This window comes from Cetorhinus maximus, chromosome 14 (assembly GCF_964194155.1).
Source record: "Cetorhinus maximus chromosome 14, sCetMax3.hap1.1, whole genome shotgun sequence".
Taxonomy (NCBI): domain Eukaryota; kingdom Metazoa; phylum Chordata; class Chondrichthyes; order Lamniformes; family Cetorhinidae; genus Cetorhinus; species Cetorhinus maximus.
Genome location: NC_135892.1, coordinates 102492609 through 102511875, shown reverse-complemented (window position 1 = coordinate 102511875; position 19267 = coordinate 102492609). Strand labels below are relative to the sequence as shown.

General features: G+C 39.4%; 1 protein-coding gene across 1 annotated transcript in view; it reads right to left on the bottom strand.

Moving 5' to 3' along the window:
* The window catches only part of sdccag8 (SHH signaling and ciliogenesis regulator sdccag8), a 416860-nt gene that overhangs the window by 172817 nt on the left and 224776 nt on the right, over window positions 1-19267 (bottom strand). The window contains exon 13 of the mRNA XM_078557369.1: window positions 11170-11312. Within this exon, the coding sequence (XP_078413495.1) occupies window positions 11170-11312 (143 nt within the window). The remainder of the gene's footprint in view (window positions 1-11169; window positions 11313-19267) is intronic.

The window sequence follows — 19267 nt, the reverse complement described above, 5'->3', positions numbered from 1 at the left end:
AGTGGAGTGCAAAACAACATCCTATCCAATGCATTATCCTATCCTATGCATTAATGAACAAAATTCTGAACGACAGCAGGCAGAACTTGCTACAGCACTGAATAGTTCAAAGACCTAATTTAAACAATTTTAGTTTTGTTAATTTGTCTGCATTTTGTGCATTGCACATAACACATTAATCATCAGCTTCTTATGCACAAACAACATTAATCAAACTAAACCCTACTATATTTTTCTGTTATACTAAGCACTCAAACCTCCTCCCCCACGGGTGGCTTTGATTATTGTGTTATTTACCCTCCTCTGCGCATATATTTAGCCATCTATCCCATAGCCTTTCCTTCTTTCCCTTCCTCTAACTAAACTGGCTCTGGCTCCCTCCATCTGGTTCCCCTTCCGTCAGCAGTCCCGCACCTGTTCACACCTCCTCTCCTGTTGGATTCCACTAAAGATTTCCTCCTCTGCCAGGGCTATTCTGGCACACACAATCTTTTTGTCATTCAATCCATCTGTCAGAAGTGAACTTTGTTTACCAGAAGCTACTTCTTGCTTCTTGAAGTAGTACAGCTCCTCAAGGTCACTGGAAAATGTGCTGTCTTTAGTCTATTCCCCACTGGTAGCTAAACAGAACAAAGTACATATTTGCAAAATTAACTCAGTAACATTAATCTTTTGAAGTTTATGCATTATATAGATGGGAAGCAGATAATTTCTTGGATTATCCAAAGCAAATATGTTCTTTATTTTAAACTGGCTGAACAATATTAATGTTACTGATATAAAATTACAGATGAATGCTGTGTGACACAAAGGTAATTCTACGTTCAAAATATTGCAGTAGACCATTAGAAATAAATTTTATCTTGCAATACAATATGCCAACAACGCACACTAATTTTACCATGTACTAATTGTATCTTATTCAGAACTGTCATTTACAAGGAACGGCTTTAGGCAACCATTAACCCATTTGACAGATATAGACTTCACAGACTAGAAATGTAAAGATGGATAAAGGTTGCTCTGTGTTGAACATCTGCAATACAAGCTTGATGTGCAATTTACGCAGAACATACCCCATGGCTCTTGGCGTGATCTGATATTTATATGAGTTATCATGACTGCCAAGCACAAGAGTGAAGTAGTTATGAGTGCACTATGGTAGTCTGGTTTACCAGCTGTATGAGTACATCACATTTGCTTCATTCTATTTAATCATGTTTTACTTTGTTTCACTTTTCAGAACTGTATCTTAGAATTGATAATTTCGAGTTCAGTTGGATTTTGTAAATTCTGAAGAAAATTTGCTATCAAGACAAGTTTAAATAATTCAAATGTGGCAGTCCACGGATGCAAGAATTGCTTCAAAGTTTTGAAGTTGGTGCATGGATGCTTTGAAAGTTAGGCTGATAAGTGAGTCTGCACTGGAACTTGGACCTACAATTGCACATTGCTGTTTGGCCCTGCTATGGGAGTAGGCAGTCATTATAAATGCTAGATTTGTGTTATACAAAGGGTAATGACATTGCATGGTGCTATGGAACATGTTCCACTTTGGTCAGCATTTGAGTTGTCACAAAGCAGTTCTTTGGTCATTTTATGTGTCAGCGTTGAACAATTCAATGTCAGATGTGGCACGACAAAACGTGGGGTAAAAGTCCATCATTCTGATCCAACTGTATGCCTAAACATGATTTTCAGCAGATTACACCAATGTGACATTTTCCATTTCCCACAACAACCATCCTCTTGGTAACATTACAAATTTGAGCAGAACTGTGAGCTGTTTTATGCTGTGGAGTGACACACATGAGGAACAAGGTTAAGGCAGCCCAGTTTAATTCCACAGACTACATACTATCACCAGAGAGAGGAGAATAGCATCTCCGTCGTTGAGGCTTGATTCAAACCTAGGCTTCGGAGTTGAGAGAATGATGTGATAACCCACTGCAACACCTCCAGTGGAATGGTTTTCAATTATTCTTTAAGTGTAAAGTAATTATTATTGTTCTGACGCTGCTGTGGAAAGAATGCATTTGACAGGATGTAGATGCAGATTTTTTTTGGATTTCACTTTGATGAGCTGGATCTGTCTGTGAGTTATCATGAAGCAGTTTTCTTCTGCATCATTCTGGTACAATTTTACAAATAGGATCCACAATTGTTTGTGGTGGTTGTAGGAGCCTGTTGGTTTGCTGACTCATTTAGACTGAACTGACAGACCCCACATTGCAATTTCATGGCTTATCAATTAGTCAGAGAATTTAGAAAGCAACTCTGTGACAATGATCCAGTAAGTATAACTACAGAAAGAATACATTGGTCTATTTTGTTCTGGTAAGAGTAGCATCAAGCTTCGCATTTCATTTTGACCAAAGCAAGAGCAGTTTTCATGCACCATTTGATTGAAAAAAAACATTTTGCAGCATGGAGCAGAATAATTTTTTCTGTTTCATTTTTAAGAAGAATATTCTGTGAAATGGTAACACTAGACTTTTTACATTGGAGAATGATTAAAAATGTTTTAAAATTTTTTTTATATTCTTAGTTCTTTTCAATTAATAAGGCTTGGTTAATGCCTGTTCAAAATATCCAAAATTAATTTTGCCTTCAGGGGAAAGAATCAGATTCTTCATTAACTCACACAGCAACAGACAATATCTTCCCACACGCTGCCCGTGCACAACCCTACCACTCCTCACCCCCAATCGCACACACACTTAACTGTATCTTTCCTAGCTTATTTACAGCAAAAATAGGTCAAAATCAACACATTTTGTTTCCTTCCTATCTTTATATATTTTTAAATATTTAGAAAACAATATTCTACATCCTTACCCATCTCATCTTTGGAAAATTAATTAAAAATAAGGAAGAATTTTGCCACAGAAACATGTTGCTACAAATGTGTGAATACTCAAAGGGTTGGCTCTGTAATTAACAGTTACTGGTGATTTTAAGTTTCATGTGAGAGTATCTGAACAGTGGGTCATTGATGCTGAGGCATTTTCTGTGTGTTGTTTGGACTGAAAGTAAAGATCAGTAAAGACAATGCAAGGTCTCACCCAAGGCCACTAGGAGCACCACTGTAAACATCACAGCACTTTGCAGTTGCCCAGCAGATCCCATCTCTGTGGTCAGTCCTCCCAGCTGCCCTATCTGTTACTGTCTGATTAGTTCTGCTAAGCAGCCCCTCCCCTGCCATCTTTGCCTGCCATCTGTTATAGACAACATGGCTATTGCCCAGCAATGCATGCTGCCCTCCTACCTGGCATCCAGCTACTTGCCTTACCCCAAAGAGCTAACACAGGTTCTTGCTGCTGGCACAATCAGGATTTCATTACTACTACTTTGACAAGTGCAGGGTTGTTTGTAATTTCTCTTTTATCCCTGTTCTGATTGTACAACCACCTCCCACTGACTATGTTTGCTGCAGTTTTGTTGCACACAGATTTTACTCTCCACATTAATCTCCCTCTGGCATATTACTGCATCTGTTCACTTTTTTATTAATTTTCAAATTCCCACCCTTTTTCAGCAAAGGAGATACACTTCATTCTGTTCCTGTGTTCAAATGATTACAATTCAGAAATAATTATCTGTTCCACAGAATTAAATAAAACAAGTTGTCAATTTACTGAATGAAGTAGTCATTCTATTTTTTTTTAAAAAAGGCACATGCCTTCTACTAGATTTGAACACATCATAGACAAGCCTATGGACCACTCTGCTGTATATTGCAATCAAAGAAATGTTTGATCAGTTCAGTAATAAAAAAGCACGCCAATAACTTTGTTTCAGCCTAGGCTCACAGAATATTTCCATGCTCTTTAAGTATACATTTAAGTAAAATATTAGAAATCTTTGTCTAAAAAGCTGAAATGTGAAAATGTTTTACTTGATCGATATTCCACAACATGAATCTATACCCTAACAAATTAACAAAATACAATCTAGAATATTAAAAATATTACCTAGCAATACAAATCAGCACATTTTCAAAGTTGAGCAATCTGTGTGTTTTATATGGGGTACTCAGTTACACAATTTTCTAATTTTACTCTCAAACAAAATCATTGCTGCCTTCTGATTCAGCTCAGATGGTGAGTTTCATTACACAGGTGTGCCAAATAATTTTTTTAAAGTAATATTTTATATTGTTAACTTTACAGACATTCCCAATCATAGTAGGGGGAACTTGGTAACTATTTTCCATTTTTTTTGTCTGTAACTTACAAACTACTAACAAAATGGCAGGAGCACTCCATTTTGAGATATAAAATTTCTTTGCATTTTAGGAAAGGCAAAAGAAAAATCTTATCAAAAAGCATTAGCAAGAACAATCCCATAATGTGCTTAAGCACCTAATGAGCAACTTAGTCAACAAAAATGATGCAAGGTTAGATAATCCATCTGTAGAGTGTAGCATCTGTATGTGGCTGAGTTGCAATTTTTCAAGAAGTGCTTTTGTCCCCATAGGGCCCTGAATTGCAAAAAGCAGGAACAACAGAATCTTTTGGTGTGGAGGAAGACTCAAAGCATGTTACAGAGTTAAAATTTGTAAGATTAGGATGTGAACTCAGTATCCACTAGTCAGAGGCCCTATCAGGAGATATAGAAAAATCTGCAATACTTAAAAAACAGCATAAGGTAGCAACACAGAACAGACAGGGAAATGACGGATCATCTAGCTTATTTTATATTCAAGTTGGGTTTTGAGTGACTTCTCCGTGCCTCTCTCCCAAAATGGGCAGTAGATAATTCAACTGATTGCCCTATAATTTGGTTACAATGTTTGGTCCATTAGCGCATGCACAAACTGACCACAATAGTTCTGTCATGCAATAAGTGCATATGCTGATGTCATGATTTTGCATCAGCAACACATTTACTGGCCCAATGAAACACTATGGCTATTGTGAATACCTAGTTATTCAGGCTGTTCTCTTAAAAGAAAAAAAAAAGTAAGCTTACGTTCATATCTCAATCTGGCTGAACCATAGAGCACGGGATGGAGACCATTTGCCCCATCTTATCTGGGCTGGCTCTTTGTTTGAACAATTCAAAACTAATGCAACTGCCTTGCTCTCTCTGTGGTATTGGAGCTGGCAGCTGAAGCACAATTTGAAAGCAAGTTTAGTTAGTAAAAAATAGATTATGTGCTTGTTAAACAGATATGTGCTTGTTTAGCAAGGAAAGGAGAAGAAAGTAAAAATCTAAGTAACAGAGTTATGTAAACTATGTCATAAATAGCATGATGACCAAAGAGAATACATTGCTGGAAGGAGTTCCTATGGTTCAAATCACTTTCTTGTGTTTAAGAGAATGATTCATATGTAAAAGAAGAGATTGTGTACCTTCACAAAAATATCATAGAATATAAACAGTGAAATCAATAACATAAAGGCCTTCCAACCAATCATACTCATCCTTCTAATGTTTCTACTCAGCCAACCTACCAGCCAACTATATTTTTTTACACCATTAACTTACTCTGCTATATTGTCCCAGCTCATGTCTCCTTTGATTAAAAAAATAAGATGTTTTAAATTTATCTTTCTCCAGTTTTACAACAGTGAGCAGAATTTAATGCCATCCTTGGAGGCAAGTTCCGAGGTGGGTGGGGTGGGGGGCCCGTGTGATTGGGTGGACGCATGAGGGGTGGAGAACCCACCACATCTCACCCTCCCCCCGATTAAGTCCAAGACAGGAAAGCTTGCATGTGCCATTCCTGCCCAGATGCCAATTGATGCCCACTTAAGGACCTCATCCCACTGCCGCTGGTATTCAAACCCTGTCTGGTTTGCTTGCAGCCCACTGGGGGGTGGGGGTCCCCTCATTCAAAGAGGCTCAATGCCTGATGAGAGATCTGGCATGGGGAATGGGTGCCCGCTGAGAGCCATCCCCCTGCCCTTTCCGCCAATCCTCCTCTTGCCGGCGACGACTCCTCTGCAATCACCACCCTGACCTCATTTACCTCCTCCAGGAATCCCTGGCGAAAGCTCACCGTATTACTGACAGCAGCCACCGCTCTGGTGGCACAGCTGGTAATGGAGAGTTGGCCAGCAGCTCTAGGGGATGAGATTTCTACTCTGCTGGGAGAAGTGCAGCAATTAAATTTCCTCCATGGAGCAATGAACTGCCAATTAGGGACTTAATTCCCCCGGGGTTCCTGGAGATAAGGTCAGCGGGGATGTCACCAGTTTTGGTGGTGGATGTCGGACCCCCTGCCGCCCTCACTAAATCATGCCCAGCAATCCAAGTGAGGCCAGACCCGTGCAAAATAGAGTCTCAGCATAACCTCTGTAGGCTCGTACTCCACTGTTTTGGCTATCACAATACTCTATTTGCTTTATTAATTACCTCTTCATGTTATATCACCACTGAGGGCTAAAATTAGCCCCGTTTTTGGGCACAGGGTTTCAATTCACGACCTGCCCACACCCGTTCCTGTTCAGGAAGGCAACAAACAACCTGATGTGCTCAGCAGGGGGGTGGGTAGTGTGCTCTGATATCACATTGAACAGCCCAGCCAACTCCTCTTAAAGGCAGTCTGGTCTTCTTAAAGGGGAGTTGCACCCAATAAAAGGAGCTGCTGCTGATTGGCTTATTTGACATTGGCTACAAGTTGAAACTGCACAAATGGAGAACCAGGGGAGGGAGAGAACTCCTAGGTTTATGGATGCAGTGCTGGAAGCCTCAGTGGTGCAGGCTAACAGGAGGAGAGAGGCCAGGATGCCCCCAAGGAACATCTTCCGAATGGAATGCGAGCAGGTGGCCATGGAGGTCAATGCCTGGAGTCTGGCCCTGAGGAACTGGCAGCAGTGCTGCAAGAAGTTTAATAATCTCATGTAGTTGGTCAAGGAAGGGGAATGCATCTTCACCTGTCATCTCTTACCCACTGTACCACCAGCCTCTCATGCTATTCAAGATACCACACCCCCATCGTGGATGGAGTCAGGCCCGTCACCCCCAAACTCAGAAAGAGGGTGGCCACAGGAGCCTCTGAGTGCTAAGGCGGGCTACTTAAAAGGCCCACCTCAGTTGTCTGGGACTTTGTCTCTGTTAGTTTCTTAAACTTGCAGCCCTCTAGGCTTCACTCCTCACACCCCCTCACCCTCCACCCATTCCCCATACGTGTCAACTCATGCCAACATATGCCCCCCACTCTTCCCCATGGCTCCTTTTGGCCCTATGGCAGCCTAGTGTCAACTCGTGCCAACTCATGATTCCCTACCCACTACCCTTTGCACTTACACCACTCATGCCAGTTCACCTAGTATCCACCATAGGCTGACCTCAGGAGCCATGCTGAGCTGAAATAAAATAAAATTCCAAATATCTATTACAGATTTCACTTCATTAAAAAAAAAACACTCTCATTTATGAAAGCCCATTCAATGCATTTAAATCCCCTCAAGTAATAAATCCCGTATAAAAACAACATTTGTATTCATAAATCCACATCAAATACAGCTAATCCTTTAATAACCTCTTTGAGCTGTCAATCAAACTGTGAACTGTGACAATGATAGGTTATGGAAAGCAGTCTAGCAGCAATAATGCTATAATGATAGCACTTAGGGTTGTGTCAACAAATACTTATTGAAACTGCTAACAGAATTTTTTTCAACACACAGACACAAGTTAGGTAGTTTTTTTCAATTTTTAAAGGGCAGTCTTTTTAAAAAAACTTTGCAGCTTGACAGTTCTACAAACCTTATACACCCTTCACAAACATTTATGTCTACTCTAAAAATTCAAAACTCCCACACTGCGGGTTAAGGCCCTAGCTCCAGTAAAATAGGGTCTGTTTGAACACAGCATGGAGTTCAAATGATCCTGCTGAGTTCATGTTTCCCTCATTCGTGAGTCACATCCCGCCCCCATTCGCCCCATTTGAAAATAGGGTCTGTCAGAAATGGAGGCGGGACATCCGGATCCAGGTCCAGATCTAGGCCCTCATGTCAGCTTGCCAGAGAACAAGGTCAAACACAGGTTCTGCAGTGGACTCAGATGAGGACTTTGATGGGGCATCATACAGGGTGTGCATGTTTATCAGCAATCTCAAGATACTAGGGGCTTTGGCAGGCCTGCCAGATATTCTGTTAGCACTGTCAAGGTAGCCTTCAGTATACCTTGTAGACCATTGGCTCTTTTTGCTCTGTGAAAAGAGCAGGTAGAATATAACAAGAAAATAAGCATGCTTATCCATTTGAGTCCTCTGCTGTCATTAAATGCACTATATTATGCGTGTGCACAGTCAATGTATATAGACACAGTGGTATTACATATAATACGTATAATTTAATGGCTACATATCAGTTAGCCTATGTTACTGTCTAGCTTCTAAAGTTCCAAAGCTATGCATAGCATTCCTTCCAAGTAAATCAGAAGTTAACATTTTGCACAGGAATTCAAAAGAGTTAAGTAGATGGACAAACAAATTAAATATAAAATTTCATGCAGGCAAGTGTAAAGTATTTTACGTTGGGAGAAAGAATGTTGGCTACAATAAAAACAATGGCCAGGATTTTTCAGTTGGCGTGCGGGGGCAGGCCCAGCACGCGGCGCGTAAAATGACGCGTGATGACGCCAGACGGATGTCCCGATGTCATCGAGCTGTCTTGCGATGTTTCGTTTGGCAGGTGCGCACCGGAGTCGGCTGCACGCCCACCGATAATTAAAAGACCTATTAAGCCCATTAATGAAGTAATTAATGTCAAGTTTACGCTGCTCATCCAACCTCATGGTTGGTGGGCAGGCGAAAAGGCCAAGCGGCCTTTACATTTTTTAGGAAACCTCATCTATGAGCGGGATGAGGTTTCCTAAAGCTTTTATGAATTAAATAAAAAGTTTTCCTGAAAAATAAAAACATGTCCTATCTCATGTGACACAGTCACATGAGGGGACATGTTTCATTAAATTTTATTTCTTGTTTTCAAAAGCGCTTCAATCTCCCTGAGGCAGCTCCGTGCCTCAGGAAGGTTGAAGCGCTCTTTCACGCACATATGCAAAAGAGCGCTGGCCTCGACTCTCCCTCCTCCTCTTGCCCACATAGGTAGCACTTAGCGCTACTGCTCGCGTATTATGCTGGGCGGGCCTTAATTGGCCCACCTGCGTAAAATGGCAGTGCAGAGCCAATCGCGGACAGCAGTTGGCTCCACGACTGCCCCCACTCCCTCTCACCGAACCCGCCCAATGCGGGAAAAATTCAGGCCAACAGAATTAACACACTAAGGCTGAGAGATGGCCTAGAAATGAAAGAAGTGACTTGTCACCTACATGCTAAAAAATTTGGCTCTGCAGCACCGCTGGAGCCAGCTGATTTAGTAATTTACTCCCCTTTGAGTCACAAGGTTCTGGTTTCAAGTCCCACTCCAGGGCTTGAGCACAAAATCTATGCTGACATTGCTGTACAGCACTGAGGGAGCGCTGCACTGTCAGAGGTGACATCCTTTGGATGAGCCATTAAATCAAGGTCCCATTTGCCTGCTGAGTGGATGTAAAAGATCCCATGGCATTATGTTGAAGAAGAGAAGAAGTGGTTCTCCCCAGTGTCCTGGCCAATATTTATACCCTAAAAAATATCACAAAATAAAGAGATTATTTGGTTCTTATCACATTCCTCTTTGTGGGAGCTTGCTGTGCACTATACTTCAGAAGTACTTCATTGGCTATAAAGCCCTTTGAGACATCTGATGGTCATTAAAAATGCTATATGAATGCAAGTCTTTCTTTCTAATTTTACAAATAAGTTCAAAACCTTTGTTGCTACAATATTATTTGGATGGTTATCATAATGCCAGGAATAACAGAAAAGAGAAATGCAGCAGCCAAAATAAAAAAAATGTCAATAGGATTTTTGGATTCAAGTTTGCACCATAAATCTTCATACTGTTAAGTTCTCAATCATGGCCACATGGTTGCAGAATGGAATTTGTAAATGCACAGCTTCTTAATGCAGAGAAAGAGAAAATCTGAAGAACGGGCACTCATGGGACACTCCCAAGCCTGGTTCGGCAGCAATTAAGGAGCCGACCGGCAGAGGACAGGAAGCAGGGCATCCAACTCATCTATGGATGGTTTAAGCTCTAATCAGAAAAAGGGCAGAATATTTCCTCAAAAGAACATGTAACTCAGGGGTTAAATGCACCACTCTACTATATGCTGATTTAGCTGGATCAAAGTAAGTATACAGCAATTGCCCTCAGCATCTACACAAAGAGGGAAGAGAATGAGGCTCGTGTTAAATGCGAGCTTGTTCTTTTGCTTTCTGTTACAACTACTCTTGTGTGGATATCAGACAAAGGCAGGACTGCATTTGGCTGTGATAATCTCACATTGACTAAGAATAATCACTTGAGAAAGATGCTGGAGCGTAACTGAAGTGCAAAGAACAATAACCCAGCATGATTCACTGTGTTCAGGAAAAAGGGTCTGGCGAAAAGATGGGGGAAAATTCAAGGCTGAGAATTATATACCATTTGAATGATTTTAAAATTGCCTACCACTGTGAAAGGGCACTATACAGAATCTCTACTCCCTCAAATGTGGTTCAATATCGAATGTTTGATTACTGAATTGTGACTTAACTCATTTTGACTATGCCAATCACAGACTGAGATGTAGTAGTGAATTTAAGGAGGTACTGTAACTGTTGGTACAACAGGAAAAATAAACAAAGGTTGACAAGTTAACAAAAAACAAAACAAAAATGATTATAAAAATGGCTTACTCATCCTGTTATAACAACCTCTTATTAAGACCATTTATCATGATACAATATTGTACGTTGTGCTGTTCTCCACATCATTACAACTCAAACTGACAGAATACAAGAGATCTTAGAATATTAAAAAAAACAAAAACCTCAGAACATCTGGTAATCCCATCACCCGTCCATATGTTACAAACATCATGCTGCTTTTCCCTTAAGACAGATTAGAAAAATCATCACATTTGGTTTTCTATAATTACATACCTGCAGTTTGGTATTTTAATAGCTTCACCTGTTAATACTGCAGCAATTAGTAGGCAAAAATGTGAACAGTTGGTATTGAAAAGCACCAAAAATATCTGCAAAATGTTTTATTGCCTGCGGTAGAGACAGGCAGCTTGAAGCTGGCGTTATGAAGTGCCACTGGCAGATAACAGGATTATTTGTACCTGGTGAGGTGCAGTTGGTGCTCAGATTTGCTCAGTAGTTCCATCAGCTTTAGACATTCATCCTTCGATCTTGCTGCATCCTGCTGGACATGCTCCAAATGGCACTTAGTTTCATTTAGTTTCAACTCAAGTTTCTGTAGCTCCTAAAGAGGAAATTTAGATATAAAACGAATTCCAAAACACCAAATTCCACTTTGTAAAACTATGATAGGTGAAAATCTCAATTAAGTAAACTTAACTACACTGTTTGCCATGTTTGGGTGCATTAGGAAAAAAAGTTAAAACTTTCAAGAACTAGTAGCCATTTCTTTTTAAATTTTTTACATTAACTTTCAGAACTTTGGTGATGATCCTGCACAATCTGAGAAGAAAAATAATAGAAATTTTAAAACATAACCATTTTTGTTTTCACAACTATGTGTACAGGATAAAAAAAATCACAGACCAGTGAGTATTCTCAGTTTGCTTTCCTTTGTGGTGTTGGTAATTAGCCATAGTCCCAAAGGGCCATAGGCATCTCTCTCCATTAGAAAGAGACAGTTGGTTATATATATATACTTGAGGGGCACCACTCTGCAAGCACGGGGCAAGGAGGCAGGCCTCCATAAACCACCACAACCAATACGGGCATTAAACGCATGCCATTGGTGGTGGACTATTATCTTATTTAATCAGTGAAAATAACTTATTACTCTCAAGAACTCCTATTTTTACACATTCTTCAGATGGCAAGTTCAGTCTATTTTATTTTATTGATTTAAATATTTTCCTCTTTTATGCCTTAAACATTATAGAATCTATTTACCTTACAGCTTAGACAAATTGAGGCATTCGAGTTATAGTCTAGCTTGAACAAATGACATTTTACACGACAAATTTAATTGGGATGCAGTGATTTTGTCACTGATTGCAAACCGATCTATTTTATTTTGCACACTGATACACAAGACTTGATTTTAAATCTGTGTAATTCAGTACAAACATACGAACGAGGAGCATGAGTAGGCCACTCCGTCCTTTGAGCCTACTCTGCCATTCAGTAAGGTCATGAATGTAACTGCAACTCCACATTCCCATCTACCCTCAATAACCTTTCGCCCCTTTGCTTATCAAGAATCTATCTATCTTTGCCTTAAAATATTCAAAGACTGCTTCCAACGCCTTTTGAGGAAAAGTGTTCCAAAGACTCAAAGAATTGCAAGGAAAAAATTCTCCTCATCTCTTTCCAAAATGGGAGATCCCTTATTTTTAAACAGTAGCCCCTAGTTTTAGATTCTCCCAGAAGAGGAAACATCCTGTCCACAACCACCCTGTCAAGACCCCTCAGGATCTTATATGTCTCAATCAAGTCACCTCTTACTCTTCTAAATTCCAGTGAATACAAGCCTAGCCTGTCCAGTCTTTCCTCATAAGACAACCCGCCCGTTCTTGGTATTAGTCTAGTAAACTTTCTCTGAACTGCTTCTAACTGAAGAATAACCTCTCTACTTTTGCATTTAATTCCTCTTGCAATAAATGATAAAATTCTATTGGCTTTCCTAATTACTTGCTGTACCTGCATACTAGCCTTTTGCGATTCATGCACTTGGATACATAGATCCCTCTGCATCTTAGAGCTCTGCAATCTCCCACTATTTAGATAATATGCTTATTTTTTATTCTTCCAGCCAAAAGAGACAATTTCATATTTTCCCATATTATACTTCATTTGCCAGGTCTTTGCCAACTCATTTAACCTATCTATATCCCTATGTAGCCTCCTTGTGTCCTCTTCACATCTTACTATCCTACCTACCTTTGTGTCATCAGCAAATTTAACAACCATACATTTGGTCCCTTCATCCAAGTCATTTATATAAATTGTAAAAAGTTGAGGCCCTAGCAATTGATCCCTGTGACACACCACTCATTACATCTTGCCAACCAGAAAAAGACCCATTTATACCTACCCTCTGTTTCCTGGTAGCTAGCCAATCTTCTGTCCACACCAATGTGTTACCCCATGCAGCATGAGCTTTTATTTTTTGCAATAACCTTTGATGTGGCATCTTGTCAAATGCTTTCTGGTTCCCCTTTATCCACGGAACATGTGACTCCTTCGAAGAACTCCAATAAACTCATTAAACATGATTTCCCTTTCACAAAGCCATGTTGACTCAGTCTGATTACCCTGAGTTTTTCCAAGTGCCCCGCTTTAATGTCTTTAACAATACCTTCTAACATTTCCCCTATGATAGATGTTAAGCTAACTGGCCTGTACTTGTCCGCTTTCTGTCTCCCTCCCTTTTTGAATAAAGGAGTTACATTCGCTATTTTTCAATCTAATGGAACCTTCCCTGAATGGAGGGAACTTTGGAAAATTAAAATCAACACATCAGCTATCTCACTAGCCACATCTTTTAAGACCCTAAGATGAAGTCCATTAGGACCTGGGGACTTGTCAACCCTCAGCTCCAACAATTTGCTCAGTACCATTTCCCTGGTGATTGCAATTTTCCCCAAGTCCCTCCCTCCATTCCATTTCCTGATTTGCAGCTATTTCTGGGATGTTACTTGTATCCTCTATAGTGAAAACCGATGCAAAATACCTGTTCAATTGATCTGCCATCTCGTTATTTTCCATTATTAATTCCCCAGGCTCACTTTCTATAGGATCAATGCTGACTATGTTAACTCTATTCTTTTTTATGAAGCTATAGAAACTCTTTCTATCTGTCTTTGTATTTCTAGCTAATGTGCCCTCGTACTCTAATTTTTCATTCTTGTCAATCTTTTGGTCATTCTATGCTGTTTTTTATATTCTGTCCAATCTTCTGACCTGCCACCCTTCTTTGCACAATTCTATGTTTTTCCTTTAAGTTTGATACTATCTTTAATTTTTTTAGTTAACCACAGATGGTGGGTGCTCCCCTTGGATTTTTTCTTTCTCGTTGGAATGTATCTATTCTGTGTATTTTGAAATATCCCCTTAAATGGCTGCCACTACATCTTTATTGATCTATCCCTTAACCTAATTTGCCAGTTCACTTTAGCTAGCTGTGCTTTCATGCCCTCATAATTGCCCTTATTTAAGTTTAAAATACTTGGACCCCCTCTTCTCTCCTTCAAACTGAATGTATCATATTATGATCGCTGTTACCTAGGGGGTGCCTTCACTATGAGGTCATTAATTAATCTTCTCGTTGCACAATGCCAGGTCTAGTACAGCCTGCTCTCTGGTTGGTGCCAGAATGTGCTGTTTTAAGAAACAATCCTCAAAACATTCTATGAATTCTTCATTGAGGCTACCTTTGCCCATCTGATTTTCTCAGTCTACATGCAGATTAAAATCCTCCATGATTATCGTCGTACCTTTCTGACAAGCTCCCATTATTTCTTCCTTTATACCCCGTCCTACCATTGGGGCACCTGTGCACCACTCCCGCAAGTGACTTCTTGCTTTTATCATTTCTCAACTCTACCCAAACTATTTCTACATCCTGGTTTCCTGATCTTAGGTCATCCCTCTCAAATGTGCTAATACCATAATTAAATTAACAGAGCCACCCCTCTACCTTTTCCTAGCTTCCTGTCCTTCCTAAATGTCACCTACCCTTCAATATTCAGGTCCCAATCTACGTCATCGTTCAGCCATGTCTCTGTAATGGCTATCAGATCGTACTTATTTATTTTTATTTGCGCTCTCAGCTCATCTGTTTAGTTTCAAATTCTAAGTGCATTCAGATACAGAGCCTTCAGTTTTGTCCTTTTATCATTTTTGTAACTTCTAAGCCTTATCTGCTGATTTACTCTTAGATTTGTGCTCCCTGTACTCTCTGTCCCTTGCTGCCATGGGTTGTTTATCATTTCCCACATTAATACCTTTCTCTCTTGCATTTTCTCTGCTCTTTGATTTACCACATCTTCCCAAATTTGATCCCTTGCCCCCAATATTTAGCTTAAAACCCTCTCTACATCCCTCGTTATGCGGCTCACTGGAACACTGGTTTCAGCATGGTTCAGGTGTAGACTATCCCAAGGGATGGGTTTTGAATGAGTTAAAACCTCACCTGCAGTGTTTCATCTCTCCTCTTATGCAATTCAATAATATGCTAACGTTACAGAGAAAGTAGTCAACTTAATTAAAAGTAAAGGTGATGGACAAAATTAGAGTCCAAGTTTATGAAGGATATGGCTTTGGGGTTAGGCAAGGGCAGATACTTGACTGAGGACTGGGAGAAAGAATAATCTACAAAGTGAAAAGAAAGTGCATAACAATTTTGCAATTTAGTACTCAGCCACTATCAATTGATGCTTCAAACTGATATCCAGGAACAAAAAGAAATGTTGATTACCATTTGTTTAATGGAACTGTTTGCTGGCCAATTCCATAGGCAACATGGGCCAAACAGATTTCCAGTGACAAATGATTTAATTTATATTATTTTGGAATATTTTATGTGCTACTCAAGATAGAAATTGGAATGCTTTACCACATTTTTCCATCTGTTGTCAGCATTAAACATTCACAGGTTAAATGTAGTATGGCCTATACACAAAATAAAGCTTGAGCTATTCTGTTCTTCTTGGATGGCCTGATCTCTTACAAATGTTTCCTAAACATTTTCAGTAGAGATGTATATACCATACACCACTCCCTACCTAGCTACATCCCCTTGCAACAGCAAAACCTCTGACCCACGATGAGTATTTTGTTTTAGTATAAACCTTTCACCTGCCATATCATACTTCAAAGTATCACACTTTATTATTAATTCAATGACATCATTCGTAAATAGTTTTCTTGGGGGAAAAAATCCTTAGAAACAGTTCGAGGGTTCATGTATTTCCTAATTTGGATGTTCAGTGCAAAAAAAAAAATCATTTACTTTCGCTGTTTCTAAAAGTGGCTTCCCTCAGAGATTCTGTCCTCCTAAACTTTCCACTGAAATGTAGGAGATGTAAAAGAGGCAAAACTTACAAACAGTAAGTCTTGGTAACAACACTAATTTGTCAATCTGTTGTCCATCTCAAAAAGTATTCTAAAAATTGTAGGCATGGGTGATGCTAGAAATATTTCTTTGCTTATTAAGTATTTTTAATTAATGATGATTCTTAAAAACACTATCAAATCCAGCCTCAGTGTGTTAGGAAGGCATGGGCACTGATGGAAAGCTTTGAGGGATTTAAAATACAGAATTATGCTTTTGTACAGATATGTTTAATTATTCTATATTTTTATGCCATTATTTTGCTACAAATTCTATTAGTTATCACCTTAGTGTAGAAACTAATGTGACAGTCAAAAATATTCTCAAAAAACATTTAGAACAATTCCATTGATTCACTGACTGTTCCTCGCTATGCCAATTTCTGTTTGGAAATTTTTGCATGTTGCTAATTGGTACTTTTCATTCTCATTTGCGTTGTATCGATTGATAAACAAGAGAGAATGAACCATCACCCCTTGACGCTCAATGGCATTACCATCACTGAATCCCCCACTAACAACATCCTGGGGTTTACCATTGACCAGAAACTGAACTGGATTAGCCATATAAATGCAGTGCATATAAATAAAGCCTGTCCACCATCTACAAGGCACAAGTCAGGAGTGCGATGAATGAATGCCTGGATGAATGAAGCTCCCACAACACTCAAGAAGCTTGACACCATCGAGGACAAAGCAGTCCACTTGATTGGCACCCCATCCACAAACATTCATTCCCTCCACCACCTACGCACAGTAGCAGCACTGTGTACCATCTATAAGGTGCACTGCAGGGATTCACCAAGGCTCCTTAGACAGCACCTTCCAAACCCATGACCACTACCATCTAGATGGACAAGGGCAGCAGATATAGATGGGAACATCACCATCTGGAAGTTCCCCTCCAAGTCACTCACCATCCTGACTTGGAAACATATCGCCGTTCCTTCACTGTCATTGGGTCAAAATCCTGGAACTCCCTTCCTGGGCAATAAATGCTGGCCCAGCCAGCGAAGCCCACATCCCGTGAATGAATAATAAAAAAAAATAAATCCCATTCCTGAGATTTGTCATTATTTCGTGAACACAACATTTCAAATAGTGAGTTGCAAGCGTGCCACAGAATTTTACATGGGCACAATAATATGATGGACAATATATAGTATATCTAAAACTTCGATCTTATACAATAGATGCATAAAGCTTTATGAAATGCACCAGCCATTTTTATCAACTTTGCAAACATTGTATCAGTTGGATTCTGGCCAAAGCGGAAAGGCTCTGCAACGTAAACTATAATTAAAACATAATCAGAGTAAACAATGCTTCAGCCTTGAAGGGTAACTAGAGAAAGGATCACTGCTGATGCTATAAATTAACCTTAAGTTTCATTTTATGCTAAATAAATGGACTGCAAAAATCTGCTTTTATGAAGGGATGGTGTCACGTGTTGAAATCAAGTGCATTTCATTAAGAAATATTTTGTAGCTGGCTTCTAGCAGTAAGTATGAAGCTATAGAGCATTATTGGAAAGGTACCAGTAAATCATAATATTCTTTGGAGGTACAAAAAGGAGAAATTAAAAAAAGCCAAATTTAACAAGGCCCAATTTGTGTAATTTGAGGGAATGAGATCTACGACCATATGTAACAAAAAAAAAATGAACAATGACAGACAGGTAAAGACCCGCTGGCCCATCTAACCTATCCCATATTATATACTCACTACCTCATCATGTAATCTGCTAGGAGAGGTAAAAAACATATAAAAAAAACCCAAGCCAGTATAAAAAAACAATTCTACAAAATTTCTTGAATGAACAGGCTTGCAAGCGAGTATATGTAGACCTTAAGATGTTTGTGAGTACATGAGCTTTATGTCCTTCTGGGGCCGGGCATACCACATGCTGTGAATACAGAGTACTGAGAATTCTATTTTTTCTCCAACTGTTGACTTATAAAGCTTCTATTACTGTATAATCAATAAAACACATTTTATGTAATATATTAGTACTTCCTTCTGGTGCTGACCAGAAATTTGGAGAAGGGGCCCCAGAACATTCAATATTTGCATGGGGTCTATGGCAGTATGTCAATAGTGTATTTTCAGAGGGTCCCCTATGCAAAAATGTTTGAGAAGTAATGATCTTGTGCTCCTCCATCTTAGTTAGTCAACTTTCGTTCCAGATTTTGTTTCTTCTGTTTTACAGTATCATCTTAAGACTTAACTTGAAACATTTAAAAAATGCCACGATTCAAAAATTCTATGCACCAAATAATTTCCCTTCCCTCCTTCTGTATGGAGTTCCTGACCCAAACAGTCCTCAATTATCTGCAGTGCACTAAGCTTAGTCAATCTGCTGCCAAATGTATCTACAGAAGGCATATTTTACAAGTCTAATCATTTCAGTGTAAAATATATGGTTTTGTTAAGCGTTTCTGCTGTGCTTGTTTAAATTAAATTAAATTCCTGAATGAATCATTTAAATAGCTGTGGTACAAAGATTTGCAAATTGATTTTTTTTTATCTGCAGTTTACAGAAATCCTGATTCAAGTTCAATTTTGGCATGAACTCTTTTTTTGGGAAACTAGTTATGTATTTATCAGGGCTGAACCGTAATGAATGTTAGTGAAATAAACTACTGCTGAAACAGCACCTCAACTCACGACCAACTAGATACACCCTTTTCCCCCAATCCCCAGGCAAAGTAATGCCAACAACTTAGAACACAAGAACATAAGGAGCAGAGCCAGGTCATTTGGCCCTTTGAGCCTGCTCCGCCTTTCAATATGATCACGGCTGATCTTCTACCTTCCTGCACTGCCACCACATCCATTAATTCCCTGAGCATCCAAAAAATCTATCAAACTCTGTCTGGAACATTTTCAACAACTGAGCATTCGTGGTCCTCTAGAATAGATAATTCCAAAGATCTATAACACTTTGAATTGAAGATATTTCTCCTGTTACGATCCCAGCTGATGTTACTAATGGACATGTCAGATCCCAGAGTGAAACCTGGCTTGATAGATCCTGGTTTTTCATTTTTTTGAAGAAACCATGGAGTAAGTTACTGAACAAATTCACAGGAGTCTGCTGATGAACTTTTAACAAAGAATAAAACATTT